This window comes from Haliotis rubra, unplaced genomic scaffold (genome assembly GCF_003918875.1).
Source record: "Haliotis rubra isolate DU_JTF1 unplaced genomic scaffold, ASM391887v1 Scf597, whole genome shotgun sequence".
Taxonomy (NCBI): domain Eukaryota; kingdom Metazoa; phylum Mollusca; class Gastropoda; order Lepetellida; family Haliotidae; genus Haliotis; species Haliotis rubra.
Window position 1 is genome coordinate 216,210 of NW_025767298.1, and position 25,616 is coordinate 241,825.

A 25,616-nucleotide genomic window follows, 5' to 3' on the forward strand; every position below is an offset into this window, starting at 1 on the left:
CTTGATTATTTACAGACCTCCGCCATATAGCTGGAATATTGTTGAGTGTGGCGTAAAATTAAACTCACTCACTCATTCCTAGTCTTGTCTCTGTGTCATCATGACCTGTCATGATTGTTGCTGGTCGGTATACTCGCAGGTTCGCTGCCGTGATACTGGAAGTTTGCCAAAAAAGCAACATAAAACCATATTCACTGTCACGCACACATAGTGTTTATGGGGGGCCATTATCTATTAAATACTTGACATTTATTAGATGAAATACTGTACATTGTTCTGTGGTTATTGGTGATCGAGGAGGAGGTCGGGCACGGGGGCCATCACAGAGTAGTTCCTTAGTACAGTATGTTTGGCTTAACTACTGATCCAGAGGTCAGTTGTGAGGGCAATGCAGTGTGATCCAATGGAGTTATAATTTTAGCCTAATGGCGTCCGCACAGCCTGCTTAAGGCCCGGGTTCGATCCCTCACATGGGTTCAATGTGTGAGGCCCATTTCTGGTGTCCCTGCTGTGATATTGCTGGAACACAAACAATTCTGGAACACTTGTTTTCATCAACAATGTTTTTCACATGGTTGGTTTTATCTGTTAAATTTCATAAGCACTACAAGCTCATTCCAAGTCATGACTGAATTTATCTTAAAGACATCAAGAAATTTATGTTCCTGACATACTAGTCATCCTTTAAAGAATTGAAATTTTACCAAAAACACCCCATAATAACTACATGTTTTTTTCCTTATGTTTGTGTGCATTAACAAATTTCATAAATGACGCTAAGCAATTATTTTTCGATGATTGATCGGTGGTAATGAACCAATCATCAATTACTAGTATGAGATTTTAACCAATTCCCAACACTAAACTACAGATAGAGAGATCAGTTGCTAAGACAAAGCAGAGTGTGACTGTTTCCCGATGGAAGTTTAATTAAAAATATAAATAAAACAATACACACTCACTTCTCATTCAGATGTCTACGCTGATGTCAAGTTTCTAGGAAGGCGACAAATTTTTCCGACAGATTTATGGCAACTTGATATATACTGATAGCTGCACAGATAACAGTTGTGCATACCTAGCACCTGGGGCTTCATAGAGCTGCTGATCCGTGACGATCATATCTTAGGGCTGTTATAGATTACAGATGGACTCGATGACTTCCTAGATGAAGCAATTGACTTTTGATCACAGATTTTAGGGATTATGATAATGGATTAACAATCATTAATCAGTTTTCATTCCGGAATGTGGAATTTGTCATCGCAATTTTTTAAAACAAAAAAATACCTTCTTTGCATGGATGTCCCGGGATGCTTTGTTTTTCACCTCCTCCGACCCGCCCACCCCTCCTGCCAAAGATATCTGACGGGGATACTGTAACATAGCCATGTTTGTTTGTTTGTTTTATGCCCACCCAGCAATTTTCTGGGGCGGTGGTATAGCCTTGTGGTTAAATCATCGCTTGTCACCAGGGGTTAAAAAATCCCATCACCCGACGCCCGGGACAAGTCAGTTTTCATTTCGGGCAATCAAATAATGGTATCTTACTTGTCCGTGGGCTTTCATAATTACATCATCATAATTATTTCATAAAATCAGGGCAAGTGGAAAATTAGTCAGGACAAGTTACTTTCTCAAAGTCACTTGCCCTATGGCAAGTGACTTTTGAAAACATCTTTGAACCCCTGGTCACGCTGAAGACCCAGGTTTGATTCCCCACAGGGTACAATGTGTGAAGCCCATTTCTGGTGTTCCCTGCTGTGACATTGCTTGAATATTGTTAAATGTGCGTAAAACCATACTCACTCACTCTCAGGTACTTCGGTGTAATATATGTCTTATTCCTGTCATGAAATCTGAAAGGTGTGAAAATATGACTTCAGAACTCAAGACAAGCTGCATATTTATGCAAACTAACTCCCCATTACTTTTACAAAATGACTGATACGCATAACAAATTTCAGAAATTTAAATTTACTAGAATATTACTTTTACCTTGTGTGTTTCATAAAAAAAACTATATTTACGTTCAGTATGTATATAATAGGCACATCCAACCCAGTTAAATATGATAGACTGCACATCGGAAAATTTTGTATGGAGTGTTGGTTAAAATCAAAATACTGAAAATGGAAAATGCTCTGTCAGAAGACCAGTTAATGAAACTGAGATGTTCAGCTAGCACTCATGGGGAATCAATTCTGGGCAGTGACTAATGGTCATGGTATGATGGGTCATTCTTCCTCCCCCCTTCTTCCCCTCCATCTTTCCCCAACACCCACTTGATCCTTCTCTCTCTCACCATCTCCTTGACCCTTGTCCTTTCTCCCCTCTCTCTCATCTCTGCCTGTCTTCCACTCTCTGTATCTCTTCCTCTCCCTCACTCTCTCTCCTCCTCTCTCTCTTACTCTGTGAAGCCCATTTCTAATTCCCCAGCCGTGATATGCTGAATTATTGCTTAAACTAAACCACACTCTCACTCTCACTCACTCACTCACTCACTCACTCACTCATTCTCACTCACTCACTCTGTCTTTTTTCTCCTCTGTGCCCCTCTTTCTCTACTCTCTCTCTTCTGTGTCTTTCGCTTTCTTACTTTTTCTCTTTTCTGTGTGTCTATCTCTCTCTATCTTTCTCCTCCGTCGTTCTCTTCTCTCTGTGTCATGTGTGAAGCCCATTTCTGGTGTCCCCCGCCGTGATGTTGCTGGAATATTGCTAAAAGTGGCGTAAAACCAAACTCAGTCAGTCAGTCAGTCTCTCTGTGTCTGTCTCTCATCTCTTTCTCAGCCTCTGTATCACTCTCCATCTCAAATATCCACCTCTTTCTCTTCATCTTTATGTCACTTTCTCACCTCCCCCCCCTAAACACTCCTTGTCTCTACCTTCCATCTCCATCCTCTACCCCCCAATCACTATCTGACCCCCATCTCCTGACAAAAACACCCCCCACCCCCCTTCCAGGGTGTTCATGCCGAGTGACACATTGTCACAGAAAGTCATGCGCTAATGCCTCACGTATCCCATGACTTGTACATATCTGCAAGTGAACACATGTGACTTAAATACGTCGGCCTAATCTTCCTGAATGTTCCTGTACGGAGGGCGACACATTTCCTTGTTTCAGACACATAGATTATGTCACATGTTTTGCCCAGAGATGCTCACTGATATTTCATCCTGGTGCACCAGATGAACTGAAGACAACAAACCTAAAAACATTTTTTATTTTCATATCAATACAAATAAGAGTGCGAGTACAGGGGTGGAAATAACTTTAAAATTGCTAGTGTACTCAGGTACAGTGGCACATGTAAAATCACTTGCCCTGATTCTGATAAGTTTTTCCACTATACCGGCCTATTTTCTTGTTGATTTCTTAAATAAACAGCATAATTAACATTGGAAAGTCAACTGGACACTGGTACAGCACGATATGCAAATTTGCTTGCCCGACAGAAAAAAACACTGGACTCGGACGTCAGGCAATGGGTTATTTCCACCCCTGGAGTAAAGACATGATATGATAGCTTCTAAGTTGTGCAGGTAAGCTGAAATAAACTAAAAATTTAACGATGGTAACAATTAAAAATACTGGACAATACGTAGGGCTGGCTTTTGATACAGACAGATTGATACAGATTTTATTGGTATATATGGCCCGGAGGCCAACAGTACATTGTAAATATATTGTAATGTACACAGTGGCAGCGCTACCATGCAATACGACGTAAATAGCATACCATAGATAGGCAATGGTAAGTGAAATATACAGTTATTGCCGATTTGATGTATTTGCGGTTTATATGGTGTAATGAGGCTAACTTGTACAGTAGTTGCACGTCATTCGTTGTTAAAACAGCAATAAACTTTTCTTTTGATGGTTGTCTACATAGATATAAAGGTAAGTATTTATATCTTAAACATGAATATTGAGGACATTCTAAAAGTACATGGTATTCATCCTCTGTGAGGTTACAATGATCACAAGTGGTAATTTGATCATACGGGTGTTTAGAAAACCTTGCAGCTTTTATCTTAAAATCATAGCCATTACATCTGAACATAGTTACAATTCTGCGAAGATGGATAGATGTTAGAGACGATAGATATAATTCAGGTTTGATAAAAGATTTAAACTCAGCATAATAACTAATACTACTTGAAGAACGGGACCGCCTCCGTGGTGTAGTGGTTAGAGCGTCTGCCCGGAGAGCGGAAGGTCGCAGGTTCGATCCCCGACCGCGTCATACCAAGAGACGTTAAAATATGGTACTTGTTGGTCCCTGCCTGGCGCTCGGCATTAATGGGTACAACAAGGACTGGTTGGCTCGGAGTCAGTATGATGTGTCTGAGTGGGGTATTCATGCTACACTGCGGCATGGTATCTCAGTGGGCTAGCACTATAAAACCAGCTTAAGTCTGTTCTAGTACAAGCAGCCGCACATACATACACACGCATGCACGTTGTCATATGAGTGAAATATTCTCAAGCACGACGTAACACCCAATTTCACCTCACCTCACTTGAAGAACGGATGTCATGGAACCATTCCTGCTGCTATATATCTTTACATCGTTGTTCGAACATTTTTAAAAAAGACTCCCTGTTGCCAACATCTTGGATAAGTATCGGAAAAGTAACTTTGAGCAAAAATGCCAAAAGTCTGAAAGAAATGAATATATTTCACATCACTGGTGAGCGTTGACATGTTTATGCATGGATACTTAACAAAACAGAGTCCCGATCGACTTTAAAAGCAGCCTATGAAAGAAGACCTAACTTAGTATGTTGTGTGAGTCAATTAAAAACAAATTCTATCACAAAAGTTTATGTATGATGTTATCAACAACACAATCTTCATCAGAGTAATCATTTTTCCTATGGACAGTTTTCCGATTATCAATCTTTTTAGCCAGCCCTAACAATACTATAGATGGACTTCCAAGGTATCAATCTACACTGAATGAATTTGTGAGCTGGGCTATGGCTTTATGCATTTGAAAAAGGTGAGTGAGTGAGTTTAGTTACAGCAATATTCCAGCTGTATGGCGGCCGTCTGTAAATAATACTCCAGCTATGTGGTCTGTAAATAATAGAGTCTGGACCTGACAATCCAGTGATCAACAGCTTGAGCATCGATCTACGCAATTGGGATACAATGGCATGTGTCAACGAAGTCAGCGAGGCTGACCACCCGATCCTGTTAGTCGCCTCTTACGACAAGCATAGGTTACTGAAGATCAGTATTCTAACCCGGATCTTCACGGGTTGTTTGGAAAAGGTAAGCTGGGAAGTTATGCGTGCCATGGTAACACTTAATAGGGCTAGTTTTCCTTTTATTAAATTATTGATTCAATATTGTATGTGGACATTTTGAAGTGTTGTAAGATGATCTGGGCGTGAAATAGGATTGCAGTTGTTAGCAGGAAAAACCTAGGTTTCAGATCAAGTAAACAATTATCATGGTCAGGTAATATTTATCAGTTCTCAATTTTTGAACCGTTTCTTTTTACCACTCTGTAGTAGAACTATTTGAGTTTGTCCGAACTTGTCATTTGGACTCAGCTAAACTCCTTTTCGAAATATCTCTGTATTTATTTTCTGTATGGATTATGTCATTGTTTAATGAGCAAACTGTAACTAAACCTAAATACATTTTGCTATATGTGGTGAGGTGAGGTGAAATTGGGTTTAACGTCGTACTTGAGAATATTTAGCTCATATGACGACGTGCATGCGTGTGTATGTGTATGTGCGGCTGTTTGTACTAGCCCAGACTGAAGCTGGTTTTATAGTGCTAGCCCACTGAGATACCATGCCGCAGTGAAACATGAATACCCCACTCAGTCATATTATACTGACTCCGAGCCGACCAGTCCTTGTTGTACCCATTAATGCCGAGCACCAGGCAGGGACCAACAAGTACCATATTTTAGCGTCTTTTGGTATGACGCGGTCGGGGACCGAACCCGCGACCTTCCGCTCTCCGGGCAGACGCTCTAACCACTACACCACAGAGGCGGTCTGCTATATGTGGGTAATGGAGTAGCAGCTAAAGTCACACACCGACGTACTAGCAGCTAAAGTCACACACCGGCCTACACAGTTTTATTGACAGCTAAAGTCATATGCTGTTCTACACACATTTTTATTGACAGCTAAAGTCATATGCTGTTCTACACACACTTTTATTGACAGCTAGAGTCACACACCATCCTACACACTGTCCTAGCAACTAAAGCTACACACCGTCCTACACACACTTTTATTAACAGCTAAAGTCATATGCTGTTCTATTGCAAACATGATCTCTCAGATGGCTCTGATGAAATAATGGATGTGGTGGTCGACCAGGAAATGTCACCAGTCCACTATTTTTGACTTGATTTATACTAGTTGTGGACTAGCAGCTCGTGTTAATTCTGGACCCAGTTTCTAGTTGTGCTTTGAACATTTTTGTTTATTATTGTTTTTATTGATTTTGTGTGTATAATAGTTATCATATTTTTTAGATTTCAAAGCTCCTTTGGCAGTAAAATTGAGAAAAAAGATTATTTACCACCAAAAATATTTGAAATTCCTCCCATCGTTTTTGATCTGAAAGCAGACTAGAGGTGGTCCGATTAATTGAAATAATCGAAGATTGGTCGCAGTGGCCAAACGACCAAGCAATCGATCACATTTTCTCATAATCGAACACAAACGATTTTGGAACCACTGTAATAGAGTTTGAAATACTTGATGATAGAACATATCTAGGACGTTGTCAGGACCTGAAAGCGTGTTTATTTCTAAGGAAACTCACTTCACTTTCTGAAAAGTCATGACTGAATATTTCTTGAAGAATCTGGGAAGTTTATGTTACACTGGAACTGAATCATTTTACACTGGATGTGAAATTTGCAAATGTAATTTGTGCAGTTTCAGAAAACTTCAACAGAGAACCAAATGTTTTTTCTTTATACTTATCTGCAACTACAACCTGAATAGGAAAATCCAAAAATGTGGCGAACCTTTTTTTTTCGATGATTGGTCGTTGGTATTGAACCAATCATCAATTGTGAGATTTCAACCAATTCCCAACACTACAGCAGACAGCAAATGTCCATCCATGATATTAATGATAACTCCTTTTTAGTCTGTTATACAGACCCTGAAACAAATATATCCAAGAAAGCCCATGAGGCAATGTGGCCTAATGAATTCTTAATGATAACGCCTTCTCTTCTTTCCCTCTTAAACATGTAGAAATAAATTAGTATATCAAAACTCCTTCCACAAATCTCAGCCCGCCTCTCACACCTTCTGACTTGCGAGAACACATACAGGTGTATTTACCTTGATGTTTTACCTTAACGAGCGAGAGGGAGACAGTAGCAAAAGCTACAGGTATTGTTAGTGTTGGACACACACATGTCCTGCGATGTTTGTTCGGAGTCGGTTTGAGAACACAGAACATGCTGACAACAGAACCTTGCCAAACTCCATGTGTTTTAATTGCTATTGATGGGTCACTGGAAGTATTCCGGGTCGAGACAGGTCACTCGTGTGCTTGTTGTACAAAGCATCTTAATAGATCGGACGATCAGGCTTAGTGACTTTAGGGAGTCAGGGTTGAAATAGGTCACTTGTGTGCTTGTCATACGGGCATCTTAATAGATCGGGTAATCAAGCTTAGTGACTTGTAGGGATTCTGACTAAATAACAAATTGACCCTTTTCTAATAAAGTTATTAAGCCGTAGTTAAACTCAGGGCTTAAATTCAGGAACTGCACATATTGAGTGGGAAAAAAATGGCACACAATTCTTTTTAACGAGTTGGAAGAGCTCCTTGTCAAAATCTTCCTCATTTTCGCCGTTGGTGTTGCCTCCAGTATATGCAGTAGTGTTGGGAATTGGTGTAAATCTCATATTTGATGATTGGTTCATTACAACCGATCAATCATCGAAAATAATTGGTTAGCGTCATTTATCAAATGTTCCTGGTTATGCTTGTTAATGCACAAAAATAAAGAAAAAACATGTAGTTCTCTCGTTTTTTTCACAAATTGCACAAAATGCATTTGCAAATTTCACATCTTTAAAGGATGACTAGTGTGTTAGGAACATACATTTCCTGGAGTTGTTAAGATAAATTTAATCATGACTTGGATCGAGCTTGTAGTGTTTATGCAATGTAGAGACAAAATCGACCTTTTGAAAAATATTGTTATTGCAGACAAGTGTTCCAAAATTGTTTGTGTTTGATTATGAGAAAACATGATCGACTGCTTGGTCGTTTTGTCATTGCGACCAATCTGCGATTATTTCAATTAATCGGACCTCCACTAATATGCAGCAGTGTTGGTTTCCTCGAGACCACAGTAAATGCTGAGGTTTCTGGAATCCAGTGAGGCCTGTACACATGGTTGGTTGAATAACAAATTGAATTCATGAAGGGCTACGGTTCGATTCACCGAATATGCGAGTGAATCGTTACAGCCTTACTGTACACATGGTTGGTTGTTTAACATCGCACTCAGCAGTATTCCAGCTATATGGCCATATGTTCTGGTTATTTCAAAACTGAATGGCAGCTATCTGGTCCAGACAATCCAGTGATCAACAGCATGAGCATCAATCTACGCAATAGAGATACAATGACATGTCAATAAGTCAGCGAGCCTTACACAGCAATAATTTCTTGATATTTCGTGGGTGGTGGGGTAGCCTAGTGGTTAAAGCGTTGGCTCGTCGCGCCGAAGACCCGGGTTCGAATCCCGACATGGGTACAGTGTGTGAAGCCTATTTCTGGTGTCCCCCGCCGTGATGTTGCTGGAATATTGCTAAAAGCGGCGTAAAACCAAACTCAGTCAGTCAGTCTTGAATTTTCATAGCAGAATGGAAGTAATCCAGATGGGATCCTAGTAAATAATCGTTGTCAGGAAAGATGAACATTGAGATACATCAGGATACGATGATGAGCAGTCGGCTAGCTCACCGAGTCTTCTGACCACTTGACTGCTGTAGTTGACTAACATGACAAACAGGTTACTGGAGAACAATTCAAACGTACAATCTGTCTGATGACCTTTCTCTTTCAATTTGAAGAATCCAAAACAAATATTCTACAGATTCACAAGAGCAATATACATTATGTTATCTGCAAGAAATAACATGAACATCAAGTTTTATGCCAGAGCGTTATACTGAGGTCATGATGTCATTAGCGTTATAGTGAGGGATGAGACTGGGATGTAAGTGGACAATCAACTATGTTGAAAACAGGAAGTTACCTAGTTGCTAACTTGTCACTGACATCTGCCCACAGTGGCAGGGGGCCATTTCATGAGTCAAGTGGGCATTTACACATCTTTATTTGGTATGTGGCACTTAAATGTGTTGAGTAAACCTTCCTCCTGGTATGTGATATTTCACAGGAAATGTTTGTTGTGTTTATTATTGTGATTAATTCTTATGAACATGCAAACCTCTGTTACCATGGTTACAACAGTGCCGGTAATCCTGTATTGCACCTGTCATCACACCATAGAATCTCTAAATTTCTCACCAGAAGTCAGAATTATAGTTGTAGTAGTATTTTAGTCTAAGGACAGAGTCATAAAGCAAATCTACATTTTATATCGTTGTGTGAAATAGTTTTTCAAAAGCACTAGCCAACCTGACCAGCTTGATGTTTTTTTTAACTATCCAATTTCAGATTTAAGTTGCCAGTTTTTTATCTTTTTTAAAATAATAATATATTAATAATTGTCAGTTTATCACGCGCATTTCTCCATGCACAACGCATGCTCGATGCGCCCAATCTGATTATTATTGCCCAGGATAACCCAAGCTGCCTATGAGGCGCTAGAAGGTTAATGGTTACCTGACTTATTCTGCCGGGTACCCATTTTCTGCTTGGTGAACAGAGGGAATTTTGAACAAACTCACTTGCCTAAGGTGAGACCACATGTCTCATGTGTTCTGTTTAGGGGTAGGACTGAAGTCCAAGAAACTCTCATGAGTCAAGCTGCCAAACACAGTCACCCATCCAAGGACTCTCCGCGCACAACGTTGCTTAACTTCAACTGATTTGTGACCTGAGCTCTACACACAAGACCACATGCCAATACCACTCATGATTAATTGGTTATCGTGTTCGCTTGTCACACAAAACACTCGGGTTCAATTCCCCACATGGGTACAATGTGTGAAGCCATTTCTGGTGTCCCCTGCTGTGATATCAGTGTGCACGAATAGCGTCTGACCCTCTGACAAATCCGGCAGATTCGCCAAAGGTCCGATAGAAGTCTACAACCTACCGGAAACAGTGTCTGACTGTATATTTCACAATGACTTTGACTGAAGTTGTTATATGTGACATGTGACACTTGTTTGCTGCTCATAAATCTGATGTTTGTTAATAATTTCAATACATGTACCAATTATAAGAAATGTTCAATCTGAAATGTGTGTTTAATTTTATTCTATGGGTCCTGTGAATTTTCAATGGGTCAGGCAGACATCTGAAACTTACAGGACCCAATGTCCTGTTACTTTGAAACACCATTCGTGAACACTGTGATATTGCTGGAATATTGCTAAAAGTGGCGTAAAACTAAACTCACTCACCCATCATTAGCACTCACACATCACACACATTGCAAACGTGCAATAACCTTGAATAAACATTAAACATGACGTTGCCTGTGGATAGTTCAAGTCGTTTGCATGTATATATTTCATGAGATGGTCCCTCATTTCAAGCCATATGAGAATGAGCTATGTAGAATGTTGACTATCATGTGTCTGACATTCTGGCTACATGTATTATCACCCCTATACAACACATGGGGAAGGAATAGCACTTAATGGGGCTTCTTTGTCAGCACAGTTGTTGCATAGAACTGTTCTCATTGTCATCATTTTTATCTTCCGTGTCGGGCAGCTGCAGACTAATGCCTACTTTCAGAAAATATAAAATTATTATTTAAAATTATTTTGATAAAAACTCATTTAAATTGAAAAGGAGATTCAGTGAGATGGATAAATCCTGAATGCAATTAAAAATCTAGACCTGCTTCATTTAGGGATTTTACATCAGAGAAAGGGCTGGACGAAAGGGAAAATTTTGTGGTATGTGATTATTGTAAATGTTTTCGGCAGCTGGAAAGTAAGGTAAGGCTCTCAAACTAAATAATTTTGATAGAAACAACTAATTTTGTTTTAAATTCTGACCTGGGTACTGTGTGTAAAGCATATTTCTTGTGTTCCTTTGCAGTGATATACCAAAAACTAGCACTAACCGTTGAGATCATAGCGTCGGAATGGTTTCATTTTATTTTGTTTGTTGTTTAACGCCACACTCAGCAATATGAAAGTGGACTGTAAAACACACCTGGGCCAGACAATCCAGTGATTGACATCATGAGCATTGGTCTTTGCAATTAGAATATGATGACATGCGTCAACCAAGTACGGAGCCTGACCACCCGATCAGCTTTTACGACAAGCATAAGACTATTTCTTACCTGATTTTCAGAGGTTGAAAAAGATGTAAAATTCCTAAGAGTTTGTGACTCAAATTTTGTAAAAACCATGTATTTGCTGCCTGTACAATTTGATGGACACTCGGCAGTGCTATTATTAGGCAATGAGGAAATACATATCAGCATTGAATGGAACAGAGAAGTCGGACCCTTGAAACATGAGCTAAGTTGGAATTGAGGAAATTATTCTAAGCTGATCGTGTGATGATAATCCTCTTGAGTCTTGTGACATCTGCCCCACCTTCAAGTTCAATGTAAAATGTTCTCAGTAAGTCACCATGGTAACCCCATCCCTATTTTTTGGTTTATTTGGTTATTGTTTAATCTGCACATAGCGATTTCTAGCTGTATGGCGGCGGTCTGTAAATAATTGAGTCTGGACCAGACAATCCAGTGATCAACATCTTGAGCTTTGATTCATATAAAATACAATAAGTCATCAGCAGATGTATTAATTCAGTAGACCCGTGAAGATCCGGAGTAGAATAGGTCTTCAGCAACCCATGCTTGCCACAAAAGGCGACTCTGCTTGTCGTAGAGAGGCGACCATCAGGATCGGGTGGTCAGGCTTGCTGACTTGGTTGACACATGTCTTTTGTTCCCAAATGCATAGATCGATGCTCATGCTGTTGATCACTGGATTGTCTGGTCCAGACTCAATTATTTACAGACCGCCGCCATATATTAGCTGGAATATTGCTGAGTGCGGCGTAAAACTAAACTCACCCACTCACTCAAATTAAATATATCGAGTAGAGACTGATATTATTATCCAGCCTGGCTTGGGTATATTCCAATTTGCATGTCTAGCTTTGATAATTACCAAGAATATTCAAGTAAAAACATTGTTGTTTAAAAAAGTCATGACTATTCAATTTTAGTTATCACGAGAATGAATTGAATACAGTTCAATTCATCCAATAAACGAGTGAATTGTGACAGCGTAAGTAAACATGCACTTTCATACAAGTAATCCTGCGTAGGACAAGGTCACTGAACAGAACAGTTTCATGATTTGATCATTCACAAATGAAATCTGGGGAATCGGGAAATGGAATAATTGATTTTAATTGTCAGTGAACAGGAAGTGGTGATTGTTTTGCATTACAAATATGCAACTGTTTAAAATCCAGCTCATAGTGAAACGAAATTCAAAATTCGAAGGGTTTGACATGATCAAAGGTATACTTCTGTTCAGCACACTAAAATTCCTAAAGAGGCACATAAACATTATATTGAGTGCCCTGGGGCACATTTGAATACAAAACATTTCATTGTACATTGTATTCATTGCAGTAAAGCATATATCCTGATATATTGTATATATATTTCATATTATCTTACCTCACACATAAATGTCATTTTTTGATTGGCTCAAATGTCAATCAAATATTATTTTCAATGTACTCATCTTACAAGCGAGTAACATTTTCTATGTTACCCGCTGTGAATGCCGAACTGGGAATTCATTTGGTACTTTGTGTTACTAATTCTTTATCTCTAATATTTAAGTCCAGGCATAGAAATACATTTTTTTCTAAGTGTGCCTTAGGGCACCAGGAAAATATTTTAGGCGTGCCTTTCAGAAATCAGGTGTGCCCAGATGTTTTTAGAATAAATGACTGTAGCAAGGATGATGATCTTTTGAAATTTATTGTCAGAAAACAACAAATGTAACCAGTTTTCTGTTATCACCGATATGTCTTCTGTTTAAGATGGCTTTCTTATGTTTCATTTGTTCTGCTTTCCCAACACCTTTAATAGCTAAGAATTGTGTGAGAGGTTCACTTTTTTTCTATATATCTAACATACACAATTTCCTCTTCAACAAATGTTCAATAACTGAACTATCAGTACAACCAGATGTCTTTACATGAACCATCATAATTCCAGTGATTTCCTGGGCGATAAAGTCAATAAATGTTTTTGCCTGGTTGTCATTTGCATAAGTGTTTTGTTTGGTTATTAAGAGTCCAAAGGTGTGTTATGTCTCTAAAAAATTAAGGCGTGCCATAAGGGCACCGAGAACATTTTTATCCGTGCCATTTCGATATTTACCGTGCCATGGCACGCTAATATATGGGGTATTTCAAACCCTGGAGTCACTTATGATGTATGGAAATTAATGACGTTTTGCAAATGCAAATCAATGGAATGGAGGTAGCTCTAAATTTATTTTTCTTATCGTCTGCTAGATTCTATGCCATAGTATTGGCTAATTGCCTAACTCTGGTACTTCTTATTATGATCCGATACCTGTGCTTCAAACAGTTCAAAATTAGCACTGAGGTGTTCGGAAAGTTAAATGCTTTGTTCACTGGTCCCTCGGGGCCAATGGGTTGTTGTGCCCTCTATGTTTGGGCTCACGGAACATAGCCAAACATAGAGGGTACGTTGCATTCTACATGCGGCCAAGGCGGTTAGCCTGCCTATGTTTGAAAGAAGATTTGACCAAACCAAACATAGAGGGTACATCAACCCATGGGCCCCTCTGGTGACCAGTGAACAACTTATACTATAAACATGTGGAGTAGATTCAGCATTTGGTAAGTTATTCACAACGTTCACAGTAGCAGGGCTCCAGATAATTTTTGAACACCAGGAGTACGTACTCCTTATTTTTTCAATATAGGAGTACTCGAAAACCTTAAGCCTACATTTAGAGTACTGAATGGAATTTAATGGTGTATCAGTAACCTTGTGTTTCGATTCATATATACACCACAACATTGCTGCTATTGTGTAAACAGGTCAATATACAATAAAACAATACTTTTTCAGATAAATACGTCTGTAAATGATTCTAAGACCGTACACCATTGCCGTGGTGCGTATCTGCTACGTTTTATAAATTATTTCCTACCGTAATAGATTGTCGTTTCATTTGCCTGAAGCTGTGGGAATAAGTTTGTGAACTTCAAACTGTTTCTGTTGTAAAACTGCAGGCAGATGGTCGTTGGGACTTGTGTTAGTAGTAGAGTATTATGGTTTGTTAAAAATTATTGTAAATGTATTTAATCGCTGGTTAAATGTACTGATACTTGAAACAGGATTCTGGGTAAAAATTGGTCTCAAGCAACTTACATCATCGGTAGTGTGTATATACGATGTTTGATTGATTGTTTGTTGTTGTTTAACGTCGGACTCAGCAATATTCAGCTACATGACGGCGGGCTGTAAGTAATTGGTCTGTAAGTCATGAGCAATGAGGATGGGACCAGATAATCCAGTGATCAACATCTAACACAGATGCAATGATTTATACAATTGATTATTTACAGACTGCCACCATACAGCTGGAATGTTGCTGGATGTGGCGTAAAAGTAAACTCACTCACTCACTCATCTAAGGAAGAGGAGCCTTGATAACCTCTGAATAATTAATGTTTTTTATTTTCCAGATCCTGTACACCACCGTCCAGGGAACAGGAGCCCTGCTGGTGACCGGAGTGACCATCTCCCGGAAAACAACCACCTGCCCCGTCTCCACCATCTTTGAAAATAGGTGGGCCACACTTTCCCCCGATGATGGGCGACGCGCTGCTCTGCTTCAGCTGCTGCATCACCGAGCAGCCTCAGACGGTACGTAACCATGGTAACACGTGTAGATCACCATAGTAACACTAGGCAAGTAGCATCAAGTGATTCTGATATTTACTGTTGACATTTCAGACTGAAACCTAAACTGGAATTATAATATCTCCGTAAAAATACTCATATCGCCCAAAGAGATGATGACTCAGAATGTTTTCGAATGACATTCAAATGTATGTATGATAAAAATTCTTGCAAATACCCTGCCTCTCTTACATTTGATTACCACTAATTCCTTTGAATTACCAACCTCTTTTGTATCATTGCCATAATTCCCTTAATTTGGCTGTCATATCACTTTATAATAACATTCAGATTTTCAAGAGATGTCCTCTTCACCTTCATTTATCACAAGTAGTTGTGCAAGTAATAGTATCTTACTTTCGAGCCTCATGACAACAAGCGGAGGGGAAAAAAATCATCTCTTTCCTATGTGCTTATGTACATATCGGAAATGTTTTTATGTTCAACATATCATATTAACTTTATAGTTGTCATCCCTCTCGTAAATCTTCAGTTTAATGGTCGCTATATATAGACAAAGTGCTACCCAGGTAGCAACCATGGCTTGGAGAGGCAACTGTATTTGGGTAGGGTGGGGTCTGAATAGGACTAGGACGTGCACAGTTCTACCGAACCTGCATTGTCACGTGATATATTGCTGAATTATGTTACAAATACAGCTCCATTTGTGCACTACGTATTGCTGATAAGAAAGTAAGATTGTTTATGGACAACAACTTCTTTTATTATATATGATGCGACGTTTCGGTATAGATTCTTATACGTTGTCAAGCAAGAGTGACGTACTACAGCACAGAACAGACTTATATACACCAACAGGGATTAAGTAATAACAACAACATGTAGGTATGAATCTGAGTCTGTTACCATGGTTACACTGTAGACTTATGGGTAGGTTCAGGTAGTATTTGTTTGAGAACCCACATAGTATAAGTTTGGACTTGTTACACACCGAAGAGGCAACGCAGGATTGAAAACAGATGGGTCAAGATACACCTTTGAATATGGTTAAATATAAGTTATGTTCTGACTGTAATGGCCTGTATGTTATCCCATGGGATCTGACAGAGTTATCTCCCATCATATTCCACATGGGCGGTGGGGTAGCCTAGTGGTTAAAGTGTTCGCTCGTCACGCCAAAGACCCAGGTTCGATTCCCCACATGGGCACAATGTGTGAAGCCCATTTGTGGTGTACCCCGCCGTGATATTGCTGGAATATTGCTAAAAACGGCGTAAACCCATACTCACTCACTCACTCACTCACTCACTCACTCACTCACTCACTCACTCACTCACTCACTCACTCACTCACTCACTCACTCACTCACTCACTCACTCACTCACTCACTCACTCACTCACTCACTCACTCACTCACTCATATTCCACATAATACCACTCCCCATGCTTGAGGTTTGTTTGTATTCTTGCATTCATTACACTCAATGTTGTGTATGCATATATATATGCATGTAGTTTTGAAGGGATTGAGAAATAATTGTGTTACATAGTGGATGGTCATAGTGGGTTTAGAGAGGGATAGTGTGTTATGAAGTGCAGACATGCTTGTTGTAAGGGGCGACTAATGGGATCAGGTGGTCAGGCTCATTGACTTGGTTGACACACATGCATAGATCTGTGTTCATGCTCTTGATCACTTGATTGTCTGGTCCAGACTCGATTATTTGCAGACCGCTGCCATATAGCTGGAATATTGCTGAGTGCTGTGTTAAACAGCAGACACGAAAAACAAAAAAACTCTAAATGAAGACCACCCTGTCAAAACCACATGCACAAAGAGGTGTAAAAACATATTCACTAACTCAATAAATAAAGTCTTCCCCCATCATGAGCATATAAACATTTAAACTACATTGTAGGCCTTTGATTCTGATCTGAAGTGACGCTAGCACAATTTACTCTCAGAGAATAAGAGCTAGATGTAATATTACTTGTTTACAAAACGGCATACCAGATAGCGAGCCGTTTAATCTCAACTCCCGAATCCAGAAGAAAATGATCAGATGACCTTCTACCTTAATTCCAAGGAAAGATACTATTTTCCTAAATGCTGTTTCTGTTCGCTGGGTCTGTGATAGGCATTGCAAATATACAGGCACATGATGAAGGTGGGCTGGGGATAGATACAGTGGGGATACTGATCTGGGTGGGCCTGGCTGCTAGTGCTGCAGGAGGAATCAAACACCATGTTGTGTAGCCCTGTATCACTTACAATGAGTCAGTGTCTGGTGTTGACAGAACAGGCTTCATAAAACAGGCTTTGCACAGTTAAAAGAATTTTTGAATTTAGATTCTGAATGTTAAAAATGTCAGTGTAGTTGAAAGGGTTGTGAATATTCTGATGAATTTCCATCTCTGATGAATTGATTTTGAAAATTACAAACAAGTTTTATGTCTGTTTAATGGAATGTCAGTAGAGTTATCTATAGAGTTATCTCCCTTCCCTTTTGATCAGTAAGTCAAATATATGTCCGAAACTGTAACTTAATAAAATGAAAGGGCTTCATATGCTAACTTTATTAAATGAAATATGATGGAGACAGGAAGTGACTTTGAATTGGGAAATGCTGTGTAGAATTATGTCCCTTTAGAATACCAGGATCTGCTGATTGAAGGCTTGAATCCCATATTCTTCCTTCTGATGTTCCTTAGTTTTCAAACATTGTAGCTGCTTCCCTCAGCATCTCTTGTTGTTAGGGGCATCTCTAGTGTTAATCGTTATCCCGAAGACCGGGTTGATCCCCCACATGGGTACAATGTGTGAAGCCCATTTCTGGTGTTTTGTAGCTGGAATATTGCTAAAGCGGCGTGACATAATCAGTCAAGTCAGTCAGTATTCGGTCTCTTGTTGTTATCCCCTAGATTGTTACTGAAATAGGTTTCAAAGTGACATAATAGCCAAGGTATTAGTGTTGGGAATTGGTTAAAATCTCATAATTGATGATTGGTTCATTACCACCAATCAATCACTGAAAATAATTGGTGAGCGTCATTTATGAAATTTGTTAATGCACAAAAAAAAGGAAAAAAAACCATGTAGTTATTTTGGGGGTGGTTGGGGAAAATTTCACATCTTTAAATGATGACTAGTATGTTAGGAACATAAATTTCTTTGTGTCTTTAAGATAAATTCAATCATGACTTGGAACGAGCTTATAGTGCTTATGAAATGTAACAGACAAAACCAACCTTGTGAAAAATATTGTTGATGAAAACAAGTGTTCCAGAATTGTTTGTGTTCGATTATGAGAAAACGTGATTGATTGCTTGGTCGTTTAGTCACTGCGACCAATCTTCGATTATTTCAATTAATCGGATCACCACTACAAGGTATGAGTTAGGTAAAAAGTGTTTCAAAGGAAAACATTATTGTACAGTTGTACACAATTCTGGTTTATCATCTCCTGCCATGAAGTGGGCGGGGGATATTGGTTTGAGCTCTGTCCATCCGTCCATCTGTCCGTCCATCCGAAATAATTTGGACAGATTTTCTCAGATAGGGAAACCAATTTGGCATGTGTTTTTAGGACATGAATGCTTTGATGGAGTTCAAAAACAGAAACTGTGTTACGATTCTTTACAGAGTTATGGCCCTTGTCATGCGTTTCTTGACTTAGTGCACGGTATCCCCAATGGAAACAGATTTTCTCAGTAACCGTTATAGACAGGGAAACTAAATGTTGTATGTGTTTTTAGGACATGAATGTCGTAGTGGAGTTGAAAAACGGGAATCAAATAGGAACAGAACACTGTGGCAGGGGATATTGCTGACCATGTCTTCTTGTTTACATTAAAGTAATGAAAACAATTCTGTGATGTACTTTTTTACTTGGCTGCTTTGTTTGTGATGTTTTAAACTGTTTTAGACCACTTTACATATTTTGGGGGCGGTGGGGTAGCCTAATGGTTAAAGCGTTGGCTCGTCACGCCACCGAAGACCCGGGTTCGAATCCCCACATGGGTACAATGTGTGAAGCCCATTTCTGGTGACCCCGCCGTGATGTTGCTGGAATATTGCTAAAAGCAGCGTAAAACCAAACTCAGTCAGTCAGTCAGTTACATTTTTTAAGACATTTGCCCATCATGATGTTGTAGAAGAATGTTTCTAGTAAGTTAATGTTATGTTTTACTTTTATGTTACTTTTGTTTTTAGACTCGACCTCGAAGAAGGATCGACCCCAGCATGATCGGCTTACCAACAGATTTCCGCCACACGACACACATAGGGTCAGGCGAGGTGAACAGCAGTGCTCAGGTAAATACTACCACCTATTGTTCAAGGATTAATGACATTCTATAGATGATCAACACAAAGCTCATGTTAATAGTGTCTCTATTTGTTCAAGGAGGAATAGGATTCTTTTAATGGTTAACAGTGCTTAGGTAAATAAGATCATTGGTCCAAAGTGGATTACTTGATCATTTTAGCATCTATTTATATACCCAATAGTATAATTTGCCTTAGTTAGCTGTACAGAGTTATGTCTCTTAGCTGTACCAGGATCAGCTGAAGAGAAATGGGTTCCAATCCCTTATTCACATTGTGATTGTTGGCTGGCTGGCTGGCTGGCTGGCTGGTTGGTTGGTTGGTTGGTTGGCTGGTTGGTTGGTTTAACGCCGCACTCAGCAATTTTCCAGCTATATGGCGTTGGTCTGTAAATAATTGAGTCTGGACTAGACAATCCAGTGATCAACATCATGAGTGAAAGTGAGTGAGTTTAGTTTTACGCCGCACTCAGCAATATTCCAGCTATATGGCGTTGGTCTGTAAATAATTGAGTCCGGACCAGACAATCCAGTGATCAACAGCTGTGATTCTTACTTTGTCAGCAAATGCCCATAGTTCTTGCATTAATTTCGTCTGTGGTCGAGTGGATAGAGTGTTGGTCTACACGGAGGAGGATTGGGTATCATGAAGCGTATGCAGGGTTTTACCTCGACTCACAAACATGGCGGTCCCCTAGGACCACTGTTTACAGTGTTATCAATTTTAAGGGTCCTTGCGAATAATACAAGCGTCCTGTGAAGTAGCGATGTAGAGAACTGTACGTTTTGATAATTTCTGTAGAGCCTGGAATGAATCATTGATCATCTGGACTGAGTTGTTGGCGATCAATAGCCCATTTTTATATTGTATTGTCCAATATAATTTCTACTTTTAAAGATATATGCTAACTAGTTTTACCTAAATTGTGATAACCTAGTAATTTTACTGTCCTTAGTTGACAAGGTTTCATATATTATATGTGTGCATTATGAATTTAGAATTAGTTTTAGTCACGATATGGCTGAAATATTGCCGATGTGACTTTAAATTTTAACTCACTCACTCACTCATCTGGACTGATGGATGAACTGATGCTCTGAAAGTGAGTGAGTGAGTTTAGTTTTACGCTGCACTCAGCAATATTTCAGCTATATGGCAGCGGCCTGTAAATAATGGAGTCTGGACCAGACAATCAAGTGATAAACAGCATGAGCATCGATGACATGTGTGAACCAAGTCAGCGAGCCTGACCACCCGATCCCGTTAGTTGTCTCTTACAACAAGCATAGGTTACTAGAGATCAATTCACAGGTTGCTCTGAAAGAAACAACCAAACACTTAACAATGTCAAAGATATGTCGTGGGTATAATGAGTGATATTGTGCATCAATCTGGATGTTTTCTGCGTCCATTCTCTACATTTGTGCGTACTGCATACAACCAAGGGATGATAAGTAACAGTGTTTGCCCTAGAGGGGCGGTTGGGTAGCCTAGTGGTTAAAGCGTTGGCTCGTCACGTCGAAGACCGGGTTCGAATCCCCACATGGGTACAATGTGTGAAGCCCATTTCTGGTGTCCCCCACCGTGCTGTTGCTGGAATATTGCTAAAAGCGGCGTAAAACCAAACTCAGTCAGTCAGTGTTTGCCCTCGGCATAAACATTTAGGAGTCATCATGACTCCCTGGTGTCATGAGAGGGAGTCATGGACATTTCGGGGGAGTCAACTTCAGTTTGGAACTTTCATCAACACACCAGCTGTGATTGTTTAATAACGACAGAAAAGAAGGTAAGGCAGGTCAGGTATTTAATCAGCACTGAGCAGTTAACTGGCAAACATTGAACTAAGTAGTTTTAACAACAAATTACAAGTTTAGATAATCTGAACTAAGGGCCCAGTAGCATTGCGTTAACAATGACGAAAGCTTCTAAATTCACTGCATATTTTAGATAGTTTGTGCGTCAAATACGTAGGTTTTCTGCATCAGGGCAAACACTGAAGTATAGATTTACATACTATGTTGTGAAACACAGCATATTAAAATTAACAACAGCATGTAATGTGATAACAAATGGCACATAATTGGATGAGACCAGTTGGGGACTAAGAATAACAAATAGGCGATGAAGCCAAGGGGGATTAAGCAGTAAAAACAATTCAGGGCTTGATTTAAGAGACATTAACCTACTTGCACCAGGTGCAACGTGAGATAAAAATCTAGTTGCACCTGCCAAATTCCAATTGCACTGCTTTTATTGCAATATGTAATGAAAGAAATATGCTATTGAATTATTCAAAGTTTAGAAGAAAAATGAGCTGACATTATTATGCCTGTAATGTGAGATTTATTGTTGATATATTTCTCAAAATTGACTTCCTGGTGCAAATAAGTTAGACAAATAACTAGGTTGAACTTTGTAATATTGGGTTGCACCAGTGCAAGTAACAAAGCACTAAATCGAGCCCTGCAAGCTGATAGGGTGCTAGTGATAGAATCTATCGTTTGAATAATTCTTCGTAGGCTGATCATGTGTAGTAAGTGGTTAGCTTCATTGTTGACTAAACAACTTCTATAGAATGTTGATCAAACAATTAGAGTATTGGTTTCAATAATAATAATAATAATAATAATGGGTACCCATTTTCCTGCTGGGTGAACAGAGACAATTTTGAACAAACTCACTTGCCTAAGGTGAGACCACATGTGTCACATGTGCTTTGTTGTGGGGCAGGACTGAAGTCCTAGAAACTCTCAGGAGTCAAGCTGCCAAGCACGGTCACCCATCCAAGGACTCTCCGAGCTCGACGCTGCTTAACTGCACCGATTTGTGACCTGAGCTTTGAGCACAGGACCACGCGCCGCCAATCCCCCACCTTGTCATACCAGAAGATAAGATCATGTTAGATGGCACTTTTTGTTACCCAGCCTGGCGTGGAGTCAGTATACTGAGGGGGCTATCTATGTGGGGTATAAAAGATCAACCTGTGTCCTGTGTTATCTGATATGGCTGACTCTGTATTACCTTAGTTCTGTATTAGTACCATCAGCCATGCAAGCATATTCTCCCATTTAGTGCAATAACCTGAATTTGAAATTAGACATGAAGGTCAAGAGGTCAGGGTCATAATCTTGTCTTAAGATTAAAGGGGCTGCTGGATGATTCTAAATTCAGATGCCATTGAAGACTATCCATTTTCATTTTAACTCCTTATGTGAATGAATAACCTAAATCTGTCCCCAAGACAAATTTAAACATATTTTCTACGACACATTTATTCATTTTCAGATTGATTCCATTCAAAACCAGATGTCATCAAAGGGAGGCGACTACGATGCTCTGTCTCCTGGCGAGCTGAAGCTGTCTGTTGTCGACCTACCTCCGCAGAACCCCACATAATGTACGTCCTGGTTATAGAGGCCATGTGTTAATTAAGGCTGTTACGATTCACTCGCATATTCGGTTAATCGAACCTTAGCCCTTCATGAATTCAATTCGTTATTCGTGGTCAGCAGAACCGAATATTAACGAATATTAACGAATATTTACGATTTTTTTAAGGAACCGTTATGGCCTTTTTCGTGAGATTTACTTGAATGGAATATGTACTAACCTTTATGGCCTTAGTTTCAAAGCCACAGGTACTGTACTATAAATGGAACCTACAGAATGTACTAGCCATATTGTTTAGCAGCGCCACCCTAACCCTAACCCTAACCCTAGTAAACTTGCTTTCAAAGAGGCGGAAGGTATGGTATTCTGTACTGTAACTATTACATACTAAATTTGAGTGTCAGGAGATCACTGGTTATTGCTGTGACAAATTAACACTGTCAACATGGAGCATCCATATTGTGCATCACTTAACTACAATATTGTATTCGTGAATAATTATTAATTATTACCCAATATTCGTGATACGTATCATAATTGCCACATAGTGTATTCGTTGCAGCCCTAGTGTTAATTATAATTAAATAAAATTAATTATAATCAAATCAAACTCAGAAGAATGTTAATTAAACCCTGGTCACATTCAGAATGAAAGTCTCCAATAGTCTGAATATTAAATAGTATCCGTCCTATAATTTTTATCTAAATTTCACCCTTGAATAATTTTCAATTAAAGTTCAGTCCCAAGATTTGTAGGACAAGGCCAAGCCATGGTCCACTTGTCATTTGATGTATATTTATTTTCAAATTTTTATTTCAGGGGAGGTAACTGGGAAGATTTGAGGATCTGCTGTCTATAGATATACCTTCACCTTGACCTGTGTCTGGGTTCAAGGTCATGTAAATAGTTCTAGGGTCAACTGCAATGTAAGGATGATGTCACAGCTGTATCGGTGCTACGTGTGCAGGCTCATTGTATCTTCGCCTGACGAGGTAACGCTTCACAGGCTGTCACAGAGGAGACAGGAGTGCTTGGATCCACATCTGATTATGTCGCCATGACAATTAGGAAGAAAAATTGGTTCCTTTCTTTGGAACCTTAAATTATTTTGGTATGAACCAGGAGTTGAACAAGATCCAAGAATTTCAATCAGTGCCATTTTTCTTATTATGGATGTGGTAGATGATGTTGGCATTTGGCACTGGCAACAATTGTTTGCTTTTAGAAGAAACGGTACCAGGATTTCATAAATTGTTCTGTATTTAAACAAACATTTTGTAAATAACAGAAATCGGAAACAGAAATGTTTCTCAGTTTGAGGTTCTTTTATTGAAGCAGTTTTAGGTGCTGGATCACCATTTTATTCCAAGACGTGACGTCACCAAAACCAGGAATGTATTGCCAGGAAACAATTGCAAGATCAGGACATCAACAAATGTGTGATTTCATTCTTGAAGAAGGAGTACCAAATTCAGTGGATCTGTGGTGGAAATTCTTCGTCTTGAACCAGTCAGCCATCTTTGTTGAACATCGTCGGTGATGGAAATACTGGCTGTTTTTCTACCATTGCTTGAAAATGTTTTTGATTATTTTAACATAAGTAGTAGGATGAATGAGGTTGCCAGGAATTAAAGGTTCAATGTCTCACCTTACTGTTAAACCCTCCGAGTCTGGACTCCATTTATCTGGGCACTATATGTCCAGACCCTTTTAATCCAGAAACCTGCTTTAATGATCATTATGGAAGTGGTCATCATTTTATCTCAATATTTTTATATTCAAAGGGACAATGGGCGCGGTTAGTTAATCCAGAAATAATATATTCAGGGTGCAGCCATACAGAAGAAGGGGGTTCCTTTGTGGACTCTTTCATTTAGCTTACCATACAGGGAGTGACCATTTGATAATAATGTGGAGTGGGCATTTTTCTGCAGAAAAGTATCCATGCCAACAAATGGATGTCTATTTTTCACTAGCATTTAATTGTGGACAAGGGTGTAGGTCTTCAGCAACCTTCGTTTGTCAGGAGCTGGGACTTAATGGATTGATTGAGTGAGCGACTGAGTTTAGCTTGATGCCGCTTTTAGCAATATTCCAGCAATATCGACACCAGAAATGGGCTTCACACAATGTGCCCATGGAGAGTCGAACCCGGTCTTCGCGTGATTTAGCCGAACGCCTTAACCACTAGGCTATCCCACGCCCCAATGGATTGAGAGAGCAGTGGGGTAGCCTTGTGGTTAAAGCGTTTGCTCGTCACATTGATGACCCGGTTCGATTCCCCACATGGGTACAATATGTGAAGCCCATTTCTGGTGTCCCCTGCTGTGATATATTGCTGGAATATTGCTAACAACTAAAACCATACTCACTCAAGCTCACAAGCGAAAAGAAATTCTGTGTATAGTGATGAAAGTAGTGGGAATGGGAATATCTCTTCAGAAACAAAGGTTGAAGGTGAAATGCTTCAGGGGATATATACTACTCACACTTTGCTAAGGATCACAAAATTCACAACTTTACTTAAACGTAGATTTAAAATTTGAAATTGTATCCATTTAAAACTGGATAAATAATGATATGGTAACACATCTTTAGGAAAACAGACACTTTAGGCTAACCGTATGCACTTGATACATGAGTAACCATAAAAATGGTTTTCATGGCACCAATCAACCATTTTGCAAATCATGGAACGGGTCGTTGATATGTACACAACACCTGTCAATAGCAGGTAGGGGATCCAAAAGATGAAATGACATACTGAAAACTTGGATCCATGCT

General features: G+C 39.4%; 1 protein-coding gene across 1 annotated transcript in view; it reads left to right on the top strand.

Moving 5' to 3' along the window:
* LOC124255195 (CDC42 small effector protein 2-like) overlaps positions 1 to 24,948 on the top strand; it is a 30,382-nt gene extending 5,434 nt beyond the window's left edge. The window contains exons 2-5 of the mRNA XM_046689034.1: positions 14,937 to 15,117; positions 19,328 to 19,429; positions 22,727 to 22,838; positions 23,652 to 24,948. Coding sequence (XP_046544990.1) covers positions 15,061 to 15,117; positions 19,328 to 19,429; positions 22,727 to 22,837 — 270 coding nt within the window. The 5' untranslated portion in view covers positions 14,937 to 15,060 and the 3' untranslated portion in view covers position 22,838; positions 23,652 to 24,948. The remainder of the gene's footprint in view (positions 1 to 14,936; positions 15,118 to 19,327; positions 19,430 to 22,726; positions 22,839 to 23,651) is intronic.
* Positions 24,949 to 25,616: the final 668 nt, after the last annotated feature.